The sequence below is a fragment of the Canis lupus genome, chromosome X (genome assembly GCF_048164855.1).
Source record: "Canis lupus baileyi chromosome X, mCanLup2.hap1, whole genome shotgun sequence".
Classification (NCBI taxonomy): domain Eukaryota; kingdom Metazoa; phylum Chordata; class Mammalia; order Carnivora; family Canidae; genus Canis; species Canis lupus.
The window spans coordinates 58,385,602-58,399,967 of record NC_132876.1 but is presented as its reverse complement, the minus strand read 5'-3'; the positions used below and the strand labels follow the sequence as shown (position 1 = coordinate 58,399,967).

Genomic DNA, 14,366 nt, shown 5'->3' with positions numbered 1-14,366 from the left:
TCTGCCAAATCTGTTTCAAAGTAAAAAATCTGCTCAAACCAGAGTTTGATCACTTGCTGTATTGTACGACACTCAAAGTCAAACTGCTGTTGGACTCAGGTGACATTCAAATGTTGGAGCATATGTTGGGACAAATTGAGATGAATCCTCTTTCAGCCTTCCTTTGCCATATCCATGAGTTCTTCTCTGTTAAATCTGAACAGATGCCAGCCCTCCTCAGATGAAAGGTCTAAAGCTCCTCGACGAGTGTAGTAGTCAATAGAAGCTTGGTTCCAAATGACAACAAGAAAGTGCATGCAGTTACACTGGCTTCTGATGGCTATCTGTTTAAAAACAAATAGAGATTACTTTTACTTGAAAGTATAGTCTTCATTAATACATTTATTTTATTAAAGGTCTACATGCAATGCACTATGTATACTTCCAAATAATAATATAATAGTTAACTCTTGGACTTCTCTAAAACTATAAGAAATTTTCTTTGAAAAGTACAGAAATGATTTGCAAAGTCTACTAATTGGTTTTTCTAGAAATCCAATACAGTTTTTTTCCTTTATTCTATAGAAAAAGTTCCTAAAATTTCATATGCATTTCCAAATTACAAAAGGATCTTATTTTTATACTATGTTTTTTTCAATTCAAGTATGATTAACATAGTGTTATATTAGTTTCAGGTGTACAGTATAATGATTCAGTGGTTCTATATATTTCTCATGCTCATCAAGTTAAGTCCACTCTTAATTCCCTTTATCTATTTCACCCATCCCCACCCACCCACCTCCCCTCTGGCAACAACCAGTTTGTTCTCTGTATTTAAGAGTGTTGTTCTGTTTGACTTTTTTTCTTTGTTCATTAATTTTATCTCTTAAATTCCACATATGAATGAAATTACAAAGTATTTGTCTTTCTCTGGCTGAATTTCACTAAGAATTATACCCTCTGGGTACATCCATGTTGTTGCAAATGGAAACATATCATTATTTTTATGTCTCCGTAATATTCCATTGTGTGTATGTATATATATATGTAAATATACATACCACATCTTCTTATCCATTTATCTGTTGAACACATGGGTTGCTTCCATTGCTTGGCTATTATAAATAATGCTACAGTAGACATAGGGGTGCATATATCTCTTTGAATTAGTATTTTCAACTTCCTTAGGTAAATACTCAGTAGTGGAATTACTGTATCATGTGGTAATTCTGTTTTTAAATTTTTAAATCCCTATACTGTTTTCCACAGTGGCTGCACTACTTTGCATTCTCAACAACAATTTGAATGCCTTTAATGTCTTTTTGTTGTCTGATTGCTGAGCCTAGGACTTCCAGTACTATGTCGAATAGCAGCGGTGAGAGTGGACATCCCTATCTTGTTCCTGATCTTAGGGGAAAGGCTCCCAGTGCTTCCCCATTGAGAATGAGTCAAACTCTCCCTCTTCGCTGATGACATGATACTCTACATAGAAAACCCAAAAGTCTCCACCCCAAGATTGCTAGAACTCATACAGCAATTCGGTAGCGTGGCAGGATACAAAATCAATGCCCAGAAATCAGTGGCATTTCTATACACTAACAATGAGACTGAAGAAAGAGAAATTAAGGAGTCAATCCCATTTACAATTGCACCCAAAAGCATAAGATACCTAGGAATAAACCTAACCAAAGATGTAAAGGATCTATACCCTCAAAACTATAGAACACTTCTGAAAGAAATTGAGGAAGACACCAAGAGATGGAAAAATATTCCATGCTCATGGATTGGCAGAATTAATATTGTGAAAATGTCAATGTTACCCAGGGCAATATACACGTTTAATGCAATCCCTATCAAAATACCATGGACTTTCTTCAGAGAGTTAGAACAAATTATTTTAAGATTTGTGTGGAATCAGAAAAGACCCCGAATAGCCAGGGGAATTTTAAAAAAGAAAACCATATCTGGGGGCATCACAATGCCAGATTTCAGGTTGTACTACAAAGCTGTGGTCATCAAGACAGTGTGGTACTGGCACAAAAACAGACACAGAGATCAGTGGAACAGAACAGAGAACCCAGAAGTGGACCCTGAACTTTATGGTCAACTAATATTCGATAAAGGAGGAAAAACTATCCATTGGAAGAAAGACAGTCTCTTCAATAAATGGTGCTGGGAAAATTGGACATCCACATGCAGAAGAATGAAACTAGACCACTCTCTTTCAGCATACACAAAGATAAACTCAAAATGGATGAAAGATCTAAATGTGAGACAAGATTCCATCAAAATCCTAGAGAAGAACACAGGCAACACCCTTTTTGAACTCGGCCACAGTAACTTCTTGCAAGATACATCCACGAAGGCAAAAGAAACAAAAGCAAAAATGAACTATTGGGACTTCATCAAGATAAGAAGCTTTTGCACAGCAAAGGATACAGTCAACAAAACTAAAAGACAACGTACAGAATGGGAGAAGATATTTGCAAATGACATATCAGATAAAGGGCTAGTTTCCAAGATCTATAAAGAACTTATTAAACTCAACACCAAAGAAACAAACAATCCAATCATGAAATGGGCATTCTCAACAACAGTAAACGAGGGAGGGTTCCTTTTTTTTTCAATATTCTTGCCAACACTTGGTATTTCTTATATTTTTGATTTTAGCCAGTCTGACAGATATAAAGTGAGAGGTCATCCTAGTTTTTTTTTTTAAAGATTTTATTTATTTATTCATGAGAGACACACAGAGAGAGGCAGGGACATAGGCAGAGGGAGAAGCAGGCTCCATGCAGGGAGCCCGACGTGGGACTCGATCCCGGGTCTCCAGAATCACACCCCGGGCTGAAGGCAGCACTAAACTGCTGAGCCACCGGGGCTGCCCTCATCCTAGTTTTAATTTGCATTTTCCTAATGATGAATGATGTTGAGCATCTTTTCATGTGTCTGTTGGCCATCTGTATTCTTTGGAAAAATGTCTATTCAGATCCTCTGACTGCTTTTTAATAGATTTTTTTTTCTTTTTTGTACTGGGTTGTATAAGCTCTTACATTATTTTAGATATGAACCTGGTATTAGAGCTATCATTTGCAAATATCTTCCCCCATTCAGTAGGTATCCTTTTTGTTTTGCTGATAGTTTCCTTTCCTATCTAAAAGGATTTTATTTTGCTATAGTCTCAGTAGTATTTTTGTTTCCTTTGCCAGATGAGAAAATGTTTCTCATCTCAGAAACATAAAAAAAAAAAATGTTTCTATGGCTGATGTCAATGAAACTACTGCTTATGTTTTCTTCTAGGAATTATAGTTTTGGGTCTCTCATTTAGATCTTCAATTCATTTTGAGTTTATTTCTGTGTATGATGTAAGAAAGTGGTCAAGTTTCATGATGTACTTAGCTGTCCTGTTTTCCAACACCATTTGTTGAAGACACTGTCTTTTCCTTTTTTTTAAATATTTTTTTCTTTTATTTATTTATGATAGTCACAGAGAGAGAGAGAGGCAGATTCACAGGCAGAGGGAGAAGCAGGCTCCATGCACCGGGAGCCCGATGTGGGATTCGATCCCGGGTCTCCAGGATCGCGCCCTGGGCCGAAGGCAGGCGCCAAACCGCTACGCCACCCAGGGATCCCGACACTGTCTTTTCCATTGCATGTTCTTTGCCTTCTTTGTCATAGATTAAGTGACCATAAAAGCATGGGTTTATTTTTGGACTCTTCTGTTCCATTGATCTATGTGTCTATTTTTGTGCCAGTACTAGACAGTTTTCATTATTTTGTAATATATCTTCAAATTTGGGATTGTGTTACCTCCAGTTTTGTTCATTTTAGAGATTTCTTTGGGTATTCAGTGTCTTGATTCCATACATACTTTAGGATCATTTATTCTAGTTCTGTGAAAAATGAGTTGGTAGTTTGATGAGGATTGCATTAAAGTTGTAGATTGCTTTGGAAAGTATGGACATTTTAAGAATATGGTTCTTCCACTCCATGAGCATGGAATCCCTTTCTATTTGTTTGTATCATCTTCAGTTTCTTTTATCAGTGGTTTATAGTTTTTAGAGCACAGATTACTCACCTCCTTGATTAAGTTTATTTCTAGATATCTTACAGTTTTTAGTCCAATTATCAATGCAGTTGTCTTAATTTCTCTTTTTACTTATTAGTGTATTAAAATGCAACAGATTTTCATATATTAGTTTTGTATCCTGTGACTTTACTGAATTCATTTAACAGTTCTCGTAGTTTTTGCTAAAGTCTTTATGGTTTTGTACATACAGTATCCTGTCATTTGCTTCTTCTTTACCAAGTCAGATGCCTTTTATTTCTTTTTCTTGTCTGATTGCAGTGCTAGGACTTGCAGTATGATGTTGAATAACAGTGGTAAGAGTGGACAGTCTCATCTTGTTCCTGATTGTAGGGGAAAAGCTCTGTTTTTCACCATTTAGTATGCTGTTAATTGTTGGATTTTCCTATATGGCCTTTATTGTGTTGAGGTATGTTTCCTCTAGACCTACTCTGCACAGTTTTTGTCATGAATGGATGTCGTACTTTGTTAAATGTTTTTGCTGCAACTATTGAGATGATCAAATGGTTTTTATCCTTTCTCTTGTTGATGTGATGTATCACATTGTTTTGTGAATATTAAACCACCCTTGCATCCATGGAATAAATCCCATTTTATCATAGGAAATAATTTTTAAGTGAATAGTTGGATTTGGTTTGCTAATATTTTGTGATGATTTTTACATCTATGTTCATCAGAGACACTGCCTTTAGTTTTCTTGTTTTGTAGTGTCTTTATCTGGTTTTGAAATCATGGTAGTGCTGTCTTTGTAGAATGAATTTGGAATCTTTCCTTCCATTTTTTGAAATAGTTTGAGAATAAAAGATGTTAAATTGTCTTTAAATGTCTGGTAAAATTCACCTGTGATGCCATCTGGTCCTAACTTTTGTTTGGAGGTTTTTGATTGCTGATTCAAATTTACTGCAAGTGATCAGTCTATTCAAATTTTCTTTGTCTTCCGGATTCAGTTTTGGAAGGTCATATATTTTTAGGAATTTATCCATTTCTTCCAGGTTGTCCAATTTGTTGCTATAAAATTTTTCATAATATTCTCTTATAATCCTTAGTATTTTTGAGTTATTTCTTCTTCATTTCTGATTTTGAGTCCTCTCCTATTTTTGATCAATCTGGATAAAGGTTTATCAATTTTGTTGATCTTTTCAAATAACTAGCTCCTGGTTTCATTGATCTGCTCTATAGTTTTTTTTTTCTTTTCTAGTCTCTATTTCATTGATTCCTGCTATAATCTTTATTATTCCCTTCTTTCTACTGGCTTTGGCCCTTGTTTTTTCTGTATATCCTTTATGTGTAACGTTAGGTTCTTTATTGGAGCTTTTTTTTAGTTTATCAGGTAGATCTATATTGCCATAATCTTCTTTCTTTTTTTTTAAAGATTTTATTTATTTATTCATGATAGTCACAGAGAGAGAGAGAGAGAGGCAGAGACACAGGCAGAGGGAGAAGCAGGCTCCATGCAGGGAGCCCGACGCGGGATTTGATCCCGGGTCTCCAGGATCGCGCCCTGGGCCAAAGGCAGGCGCTAAACCGCTGCGCCACCCAGGGATCCCTATAATCTTCTTTCTTAAAGCAGCTTTGCTGGATCCCAAAGATTTTGGATTGTTATGTTTTCATTTTCATTTGTCTCTATGTATTCTTTTTATTTCCCCTTTGATTTCTTGGTTGACCCATTCATTGTTTAATAGCATGTTATTTAGCCTCCATGTACTTGTATTCATTCCAGATTCTTTTCTTGTGTTTGATTTCTGTTTTCATATCATTGTGGTCAGAAAGATTCATGATAGATTTCAATCGTTTTAAGTTTATAGAGACTTGTTTTGTGGCCTAACCTGTGATCTGTTCTGGAGAACATTCCATATACACTTGAAAATAATGTGTATTACACTATTCGGGGATGGATTGCTCTGAGTATATCTTTTAGATCCATCTGTTCCAGTGTTTCATTCAAAGCTACGGTTTCCTTGATTTTCTGTCTGGGTGATGTATCCATTGATGTAACTGAGGGTTATAGTCCCCTACTATCATTGTATTAATGTCAGTTCTTTCCTTTATGTCTGTTAATAGTTGCTTTATGTATGTAGGTGCTCCTATATTGGATGCATATTTACAATGATTATATCCCCTTGTTGGATTGTTCCTTTTGTAATCATGTAATGTTCTTCTTTGTCTCCTGTTAGTTTTTGTTTTAATGTTTATTTTGTCTAAGTATTGGTACCCCAGCTTTCTTTTCACTTCCATTTGCATGGTAAATATCTTTCCACTCTGTCACTTTCCATTTGCATGTACCTTTAGTTCTGAAGGGAGGCTCCTGTAGGCAGCTTATCAATGGGGTTTGCTTCTTTTTTTTTCTTTTTTAAAATTTTTTTATTATTGTTTATAATAAATTTATTTTTTATTGGTGTTCAATTTGCCAACATACAGAATAACACCTAGTGCTCATCCCCTCAAGTGCCCCCCTCAGTGCCCGTCACCCATTCACCCCCACCCCTGCCCTCCTCTCCTTCCACCACCCCTAGTTCGTTTCCCAGAGTTAGGAGTCTTTATGTTCTATATCCATTCAGTGACTCTGTGTCTTTTGACCAGAGCATTTAGTTCATTTACATTCAAAGTAATTATTGATAGGTATGTACTTGTTGCTATTTGTTACTTGTTTTATATGTATTTTTGTAGTTCTCTATTTTTTCTCTTGCTCTTTCCTTGTCTTTGATAGCTTTTTATAGTGATATGTTTGTGTTCCTTTCTCTTAGTATATGTATTAGATATTTTTTTTGTTTTGTTTTGTTTTGTTTTTAATTTATTTTTTATTGGTGTTCAATTTACTAACATACAGAATAACCCCCAGTGCCCGTCACCCATTCACTCCCACCCCCCGCCCTCCTCCCCTTCCACCACCCCTAGTTCGTTTCCCAGAGTTAGCAGTCCTTACGTTCTGTCTCCCTTTCTGATATTTCCCACACATTTCTTCTCCCTTCCCTTCTATTCCCTTTCACTATTATTTATATTCCCCAAATGAATGAGAACATATAATGTTTGTCCTTCTCCGACTGACTTACTTCACTCAGCATAATACCCTCCAGTTCCATCCACGTTGAAGCAAATGGTGGGTATTTGTCATTTCTAATAGCTGAGTAATATTCCATTGTATACATAAACCACATCTTTATCCATTCATCTTTCGTTGGACACCGAGGCTCCTTCCACAGTTTGGCTATCGTGGCCATTGCTGCTATAAACATCGGGGTGCAGGGGTCCCGGCGTTTCATTGCATTTGTATCTTTGGGGTAAATCCCCAACAGTGCAATTGCTGGGTCGTAGGGCAGGTATATTTTTAACTGTTTGAGGAACCTCCAACACAGTTTTCCAGAGTGGTTGCACCAGTTCACATTCCCACCAACAGTGTAAGAGGGTTCCCTTTTCTCCGCATCCTCTCCAACATTTGTTGTTTCCTGTCTTGTTAATTTTCCCCATTCTCACTGGTGTGAGGTGGTATCTCATTGTGGTTTTGATTTGTATCTCCCTGATGGCAAGTGATCAAGTAGGATTTATCCCTGGGACACAAGGCTGGTTCAACACCCGTAAAACAATCAATGTGATTCATCATATCAGCAAGAGAAAAACCAAGAACCATATGATCCTCTCATTAGATGCAGAGAAAGCATTTGACAAAATACAGCATCCATTCCTGATCAAAACTCTTCACAGTGTAGGGATAGAGGGAACATTCCTCGACATCTTAAAAGCCATCTATGAAAAGCCCACAGCAAATATCATTCTCAATGGGGAAGCACTGGGAGCCTTTCCCCTAAGATCAGGAACAAGACAGGGATGTCCACTCTCACCACTGCTGTTCAACATAATACTGGAAGTCCTAGCCTCAGCAATCAGACAACAAAAAGACATTAAAGGCATTCAAATTGGCAAAGAAGAAGTCAAACTCTCCCTCTTCACCGATGACATGATACTCTACATAGATATTTTTGATTTGTGGTTTCTTTTTGATTTCTATATATTTTCTTTTATTGAAGTTTGATTTGCCAGCATATAACACCCAGTGTTTATCCCATCAAGTGCCTGATGTCCATCGACAGATGAATGATTTGTGGTTTCTAATAACAAACATATATCATAGCAGTTTATATTAATTTGATGATCAATTAAGCCTCCCACATTTTGTGTATAATATGCCCTACTTCATGTCCTTTCATTTTGTGGATCCTTTTATATTTATAGATACACTTGGTCTTACTCCTTTTGCATTTTAACCTCCATAGTAGTTCTATAAATGATTTATCTATGGCTTTTATTTTGTTTGCATTTAACTGTGGAGTTTCTTTCCTTTCATAATTTCTTAACTCCTGATTATCATGTTTTCTTCCCAAAGAATACCCTTTAATGTTTCTTCTAAGGATGGTTTAGTCATGATGAACTGCTTTCTTTTTTGTTTGGGAAACTCTCTCTCTACTTCTATTCTGAATGATAGCCTTGCTGGATAGCCATGAAATGAGTATTCTTGGTTGCAGGTTTTTTCCTTTCATCTCTGAACATATCATGCCACTTCTTCCTGGCCTGCAAAGTTTCTGCTAAAAAATCAGCTGACAGCCTTATGGGATTTCCCTTGTATATAACTTTTCTCTTACTACTTTTAAAATTCTCTATCACTACTATTTTGCTACTTTAATAATTATATGTATTGGTATGAATCTCCTTGGGTTGATTTTCTTGGGGACTCTGTGCCTCCTGGATCTGAATATCTGTTTCCTTCCCCAGATTAGGGAAGTTTTCAGCTATTATTTCTTCAAATAAATGTTTTGTCTCCTTCTCTTTTCTCTTTTTGAGATCTGTATAATGTGAATTTTATTAGATTTGATAACGTCACTGAGTTCCCTAAACATATTCTCATTTTTAATTATTTTTTTTCTTTTTCCTGTTCAGCTTTATTGCTTTCCATTATTCTTTTAGCTCACTGATCTGTTCTTCTGTCTCTCTAATCTATTGATTCCCTATAGTCTATTTTTCATTTCAATTATTGAATTACTCATCTCATTGGTTCTTTTTTGTTTTCTATTTCTTTGTGGAAAGTTTCCCTGAGATTTTCCACTTTTCTCAAGTCCAGTATCTCTATGACCATTAGTTTAAATATATTATCAGGTATCTTGCTTATATCCATTTCATTTAGCTCTTTTGCTGTGGTTTTATACTGGTCTTTCATTTGGGATATATTCCTCTTATTTTGTCTAACTCCCTATGTTTGTTTATATGTCTTAGGGAAATCAGTTATGTCTCTATACTGTCTTGAATGTAGTGGCCTTACAAAAAAGAGGTCCTATGGTGCCTTGCAGCACTGTGCCCCCTGTTCACCAGAACCAGGTGTTTCATCAGTATCTTCTATGTGGTTTTTGTGTGCCCTATTGTGGCTAAGCCTCATTTGCTTTAAGTCCAGTTGGCTGCAAGGACCTGCTTTGATTATTGTGGGCCATATTTGGTCCTATGCTGTTAAGGGGCCATTTTGTGGCTGTAGGCTTATAGTTGGGCATTGACAACAATCAGGTCAAATGTCTGTCTTAAGCCCAGTTTGCTAGGGCAGAAGCCATACCAGACTGCAGAGTGCTTTTCTTGTGTTGTCTCCGAAGAGGCTTATGTTGGTAGGCAGAGGCTGCAAACAAATCAGATGCTATTCCCAGTTTGCTCATAAGCGTTGTGGTAGCACCAACCTGCAGGGTGCTCTTCCTGCCTTGGACCTTGAGAGGCTTTTCCTATTAGACAGGGCTGGCAAACCAAATGCCTGCCCCCAATGTGCCATGGTTGCAGTGACCCCAAACTGCAGGAATCTCTCCCCATGCTTCCTCTGAGAGTTTTTTGTTGGTGGATGGAACCAGTTATCATATCAGATGCCTGCCCCAGTCCATATACTGGTCCTGCAGACCCCCTGCTGATCAGGGCACTCTCTCTGCACTGCCAGTTATAAGGTTTGGCTGCTAGGGCTACAGTCAAACTGATATGTGTGATTATCTATCCCTTCCCTAAGGGCAGGAGTCATTTTGGACTGGTGCAGGTCACTGCCAGAGCTGCTTGAATAAGACCTGACAGGAGCTATTTTGGAGGGACTCTTGCTGAGTGGGGTGGATTGGATGGAAGGGATCCAAAGGAGAATGTGGGGTGGGATGCACAGTATTAACAAGGTAGGTGCAGCATACCCCCTGTTTCCCACAAGTATCCAGCTATATAGGCTGTGAGGTAGGGAGTGGGGGAGGAGAGAAATGGCTACCACCAGCTCTTTTATTCTTAAAGTAGTGACCTAAAGATCCCTGCTCTTCCAGCACATATTCTGAGATTTGTAAATAAATATTGGATATCCTAGGTATTTTTCATACTGCTGCTTCTATGCTGTATCTTGGCAGGATTGTTTGTTATACTGTCTCTTTAAGAATGGGGACTCAATTTCTTACTGCCCTCTCACTCTCAGTGCTAAACCCACTGATTTTTAAAGTTCCTGGATTATAGTGGAAAGGAGAGAAAATGAGTGGGGAAAATTAGAGAGGATGACAAAACATCAGAGACTCCTAACTCTGGGAAATGAACAAGGGGTAGTGGAAGGGGAGGTGGGCAGGGGGATGGTGACTGGATGATGGGCACTGAGGGGGGCACTTGATGGGATAAGCACTGGGTGTTATACTATATGTTGGCAAATCGAACTCCAATTAAAAAAAAAAGTTCCTGTAGTTAAGCCTAGGTGGTTATAAAAACTTAGGAAGTTAACCCCCTTGGTTTTCAAAGCCAAATGTTATGGGTACTTGTCTCCAATGCAGATCCCCCATGCCTGGGCTGCCTGGGGTGGAGTCTGATCCTCTTCCTTCTATGTGCTTGAGGCGTCCTTCCCTTTTGTGATTAGTCTCCCCAGGAATTTGGTTATTGACCTTCTCTATGCCTCTCCTACCATTTTTTAAAGATTTATTTATTTATTCATGAGAGATACAGAGAGAGAGGGCAGAGACATAGGCAGAGGGAGGGAGCCTGATATGGGACTAGATCCTGGATACCAGGATCACGCCCTGAGCCAAAGGCAGGGGCTCAACCACTGAGCCACCCAGGTGTCCCTCTCTTACCCTTATTGATGTGGCATCCTCTCCTTGATTAACTGGAATGTCTGTTCTGCTAGAGTTTGGGGTCATTTTCTGGGTTGGTTCCACAGATATGGCTGTTTTCTAGTTGTATCCCTGTGACAAAATGAGCTTAGGAGGCTCCAACTACTCCCCACTTACCAGAAGTGATTTTTATGCTATTCTTATATTCATACCATGGACCTATTTTATGGGTAATATTGCCTTCTAATATCCCTCTTGCTTGTCTCTGCTTTATAGCAAAGTGGTGTATAGTGTGGTTGTGGACTATGTAGAAATCAATTTTTTATTAAATATAATTTAAATATAATCCATATGAATATCTGATTTGAAGATCTATTTTAATTGGAATAAAGAAATATTTTGAGGTTATGTTCAGAAGGTGGGATAAATTATCTAATTTACACTCTTAAATATTTAATGAAGATAATGATAACATATAGAATATCTTTACTAAATATAATACATACCTGACTTAATCTCTTCAGCATTTCAGCTCCAATACCTAGACCTTTTAAAATATATAATGGAAAATGAACCATGTTTAAAAAATCCACTTAACAAATTTATTTGCTTTAATCTTAAGTAAAATATAAACCCTATATCAGGGAGCCTGGGTGGCTCAGTGGTTGAGCCTCTGCCTTCCACTCAGTGTGTGATTCTGGTGTCCTGGGATTGAGTCCCACATTGGGTGCCCTGCACAGAGCCTGCTTCTCTCTCTGACTGTCTCTGCCTTTCTGTGTCTCTCATGAATAAATAAATAAAATCTTTTTAAAAAACACATGTATCTGGCTGTTATATATTAAGAGCTTGTGTTGTAACTCAACTCATTAACATTTTTAATATCTTCCTCCGAATTGTAATATGGTTCCAAAGGTAATAGAAGAGATTTTGGATTTAAAGATTGATGAAGCAGAAATGAGTCACTGTCACTATCATAATATATTTCTTACTCACTTTCAGACAAAACAGGCTAAAACATAAATGCATTTCTTTTAAAGATAAAAGGATAGCTACAGGGCACCTGGGTGAATCAGTAGATTGGGCTTCTGCCTATGGCTCAGGTCATGGTCCCAGGGTCCTGGGATTGAGCCCTGTGTTGGGCTCCCTCCTCAGTGGGAAGCCTGGTTTTCCCTCTTCCTCTGCCCATTCCCCTGCTTGTGTGCTCTCACTCTCCAAATAAATAAAATCCTTTTTTTAAAAAAAGGATAGCTGGGATGCCTGGGTGGCTCAGTGGTTGAGCGTCTGCCTTCGGCTCAGGGCATGATCCCATAGTCCCGGGATGGAGTCCCACATCGGGCTCCCTGCATGGAGCCTGCTTCTCCCTCTGCCTATGTCTCTGCCTGCCTCTCTCTGTGTCTCTCATGAATAGATAAATAAAATCTTTAAAAAAAGGATAGCTGTGATAATTTGGCTTATTCAGGCCTTTATAGGAACTAATGGAAAGTCCTTTCCAAATCTGTGGTTGAGTTTTTACCATATGCAAGGATAACTAGGATAATGATCAGGCTCATGAAATAGAAGTGAGTTATATTAACTAACTTAAATACCATATTTATACTGAAGCCCTATCCTTAAAATATGCCATTTTAATTTTTAAACTATAAGTAATAATTTAAGTGTAGCTTGACCTCGGTAAGCTTGTATGACATAAAAATCCTCTAGGTAAAGTAACTTGCCAATCCAGGGGTCGTATGTAAAGTAGTACATGGCAAATCCAACAGTCACTTTGCCTAGAAGAGGGAAGAGAGGGTACAATGAGGCTAAGGCTTTGAATCATTGAGTGGTCTTTCCTCTAAAATTGAATATCTTAGAGTTTTTTTTAAGTATTAAAGTAATAAAAGCTTACTGGACAAAATGTCAAACAATATGAAAATATATAATGTAGGTTTAAGTCCCATATAACACAATCCTAAAAAGATAAGCCATCTTTTAACAATGTATATTCTTCCAAATTTTTTCCTATGCATATACAAGTATATACCACACATTTTCTTTCTTAAAAAAATGAATTTATGTACTTATACTCTCCTACTCTATTTAATAGTAAGTCTATACTATCAAACTGTTCATTTTCAGGGTAGAGAAAGTATACTACAGATTAAATTGGAAGAAGCAGATTTATTTTACCTGATGGTTTTTGTTGACTGTGTACTTCTGCAATCAGGCAGTAGAAAAGGGGATTGTCCCCAAAGCCATCCCTGAGTAAATCTGAAATATAAATTCATAAATAATGTATTAGAAAGATTAGAAAGTTTATAGTAAAAAAAGAAAGTTTATAGTAAAGAAAAGGAAGGTGGTAAAGTAGGCAGCACTAGGAATTCATCTTTTCACCTGTACAACTGTACTGGCAGTGAATATTTTGGAACTCTAGAGTTTTTTGAGCACTTGGAACTTCTAGAGTACAGCTGGGCTGGTAAATTGCAGTTAAATTCAGCTATCAGCCCATAGTGGCTTACAAGTCTTCCCTGGCCCTTTGCCTCATGGAAGCAGCTGTACGGTCAATAACATGAATTGCTGAGTGTCTTGCTGGAGCCAGGATAGGCATTTCGGAACTTATCCTCCAAATACTGGAGTTCTGTGTTCTGATCATGGATTGTTACTCTGAATGCTGAGGTGCCAGCTTAGAAGTTAGCCACAATTTTTCCAACCTTCACCAATAAAAGCAGCTTCCAGATGTAAAAAGAACCACATTTGTTTTGACATTTAAAACCAACCACATATATAGAGAATTTAGAAAGCTACCATGTATAACTAGGAAAAGATACAGACTTAGAAAAGGCCTTAGAACACCTTAAACATGTAACTTACGCTGATCTCTGACACAGACACCCCATAACAATAATAAAAAAAAAAACAGCCATCCCTGGGGAAGGGGGAGAATTTTATTTCCAGAGTTAACATATTTTAAGATTAAAATGTCCAGGGCAGTCCGGGTAGCTCAGTGGTTTAGCGCCGCCTTCAGCCCAGGGCCTGATCCTGGAGTCCTGGGATCGAGTCCCACGTCAGACTTCCTCCTGCATGGGGCCTGCTTCTCCCTCTGCCTCTCTCTCTCTCTCTCTCTCTCTCTCGAATAAATAAATAAAATCTTTAAACAAAAGATTAAAATGTCCACTTTTCAACAAGTCACAAGGCATATAAAAAAATCGGAAACTATGCCCCATTCAAAAGAATGAAGTAAGTCA

General features: G+C 37.7%; 2 protein-coding genes across 12 annotated transcripts in view; one reads left to right on the top strand and one right to left on the bottom strand.

Annotated features, from left to right (window-relative positions):
* Positions 1 to 14,366, top strand: part of APOOL (apolipoprotein O like) — a 245,795-nt gene that overhangs the window by 105,276 nt on the left and 126,153 nt on the right. The window lies entirely within an intron of this gene.
* SATL1 (spermidine/spermine N1-acetyl transferase like 1) overlaps positions 45 to 14,366 on the bottom strand; it is a 28,677-nt gene continuing 14,355 nt past the window's right edge. The window contains exons 3-6 of one of the 4 annotated variants that reach the window (XM_072817918.1): positions 13,312 to 13,392; positions 12,861 to 12,914; positions 11,652 to 11,692; positions 45 to 323 (exon numbers count right to left, since the gene is read on the bottom strand). In XM_072817918.1, the coding sequence (XP_072674019.1) occupies positions 153 to 323; positions 11,652 to 11,692; positions 12,861 to 12,914; positions 13,312 to 13,392 (347 nt within the window). In that variant the 3' untranslated portion in view covers positions 45 to 152. Of the gene's footprint in view, positions 324 to 11,651; positions 11,693 to 12,812; positions 12,915 to 13,311; positions 13,393 to 14,366 lie in introns of all 4 variants that reach the window. The other 3 variants (XM_072817917.1, XM_072817919.1, XM_072817920.1) reach the window with 3 other exon arrangements.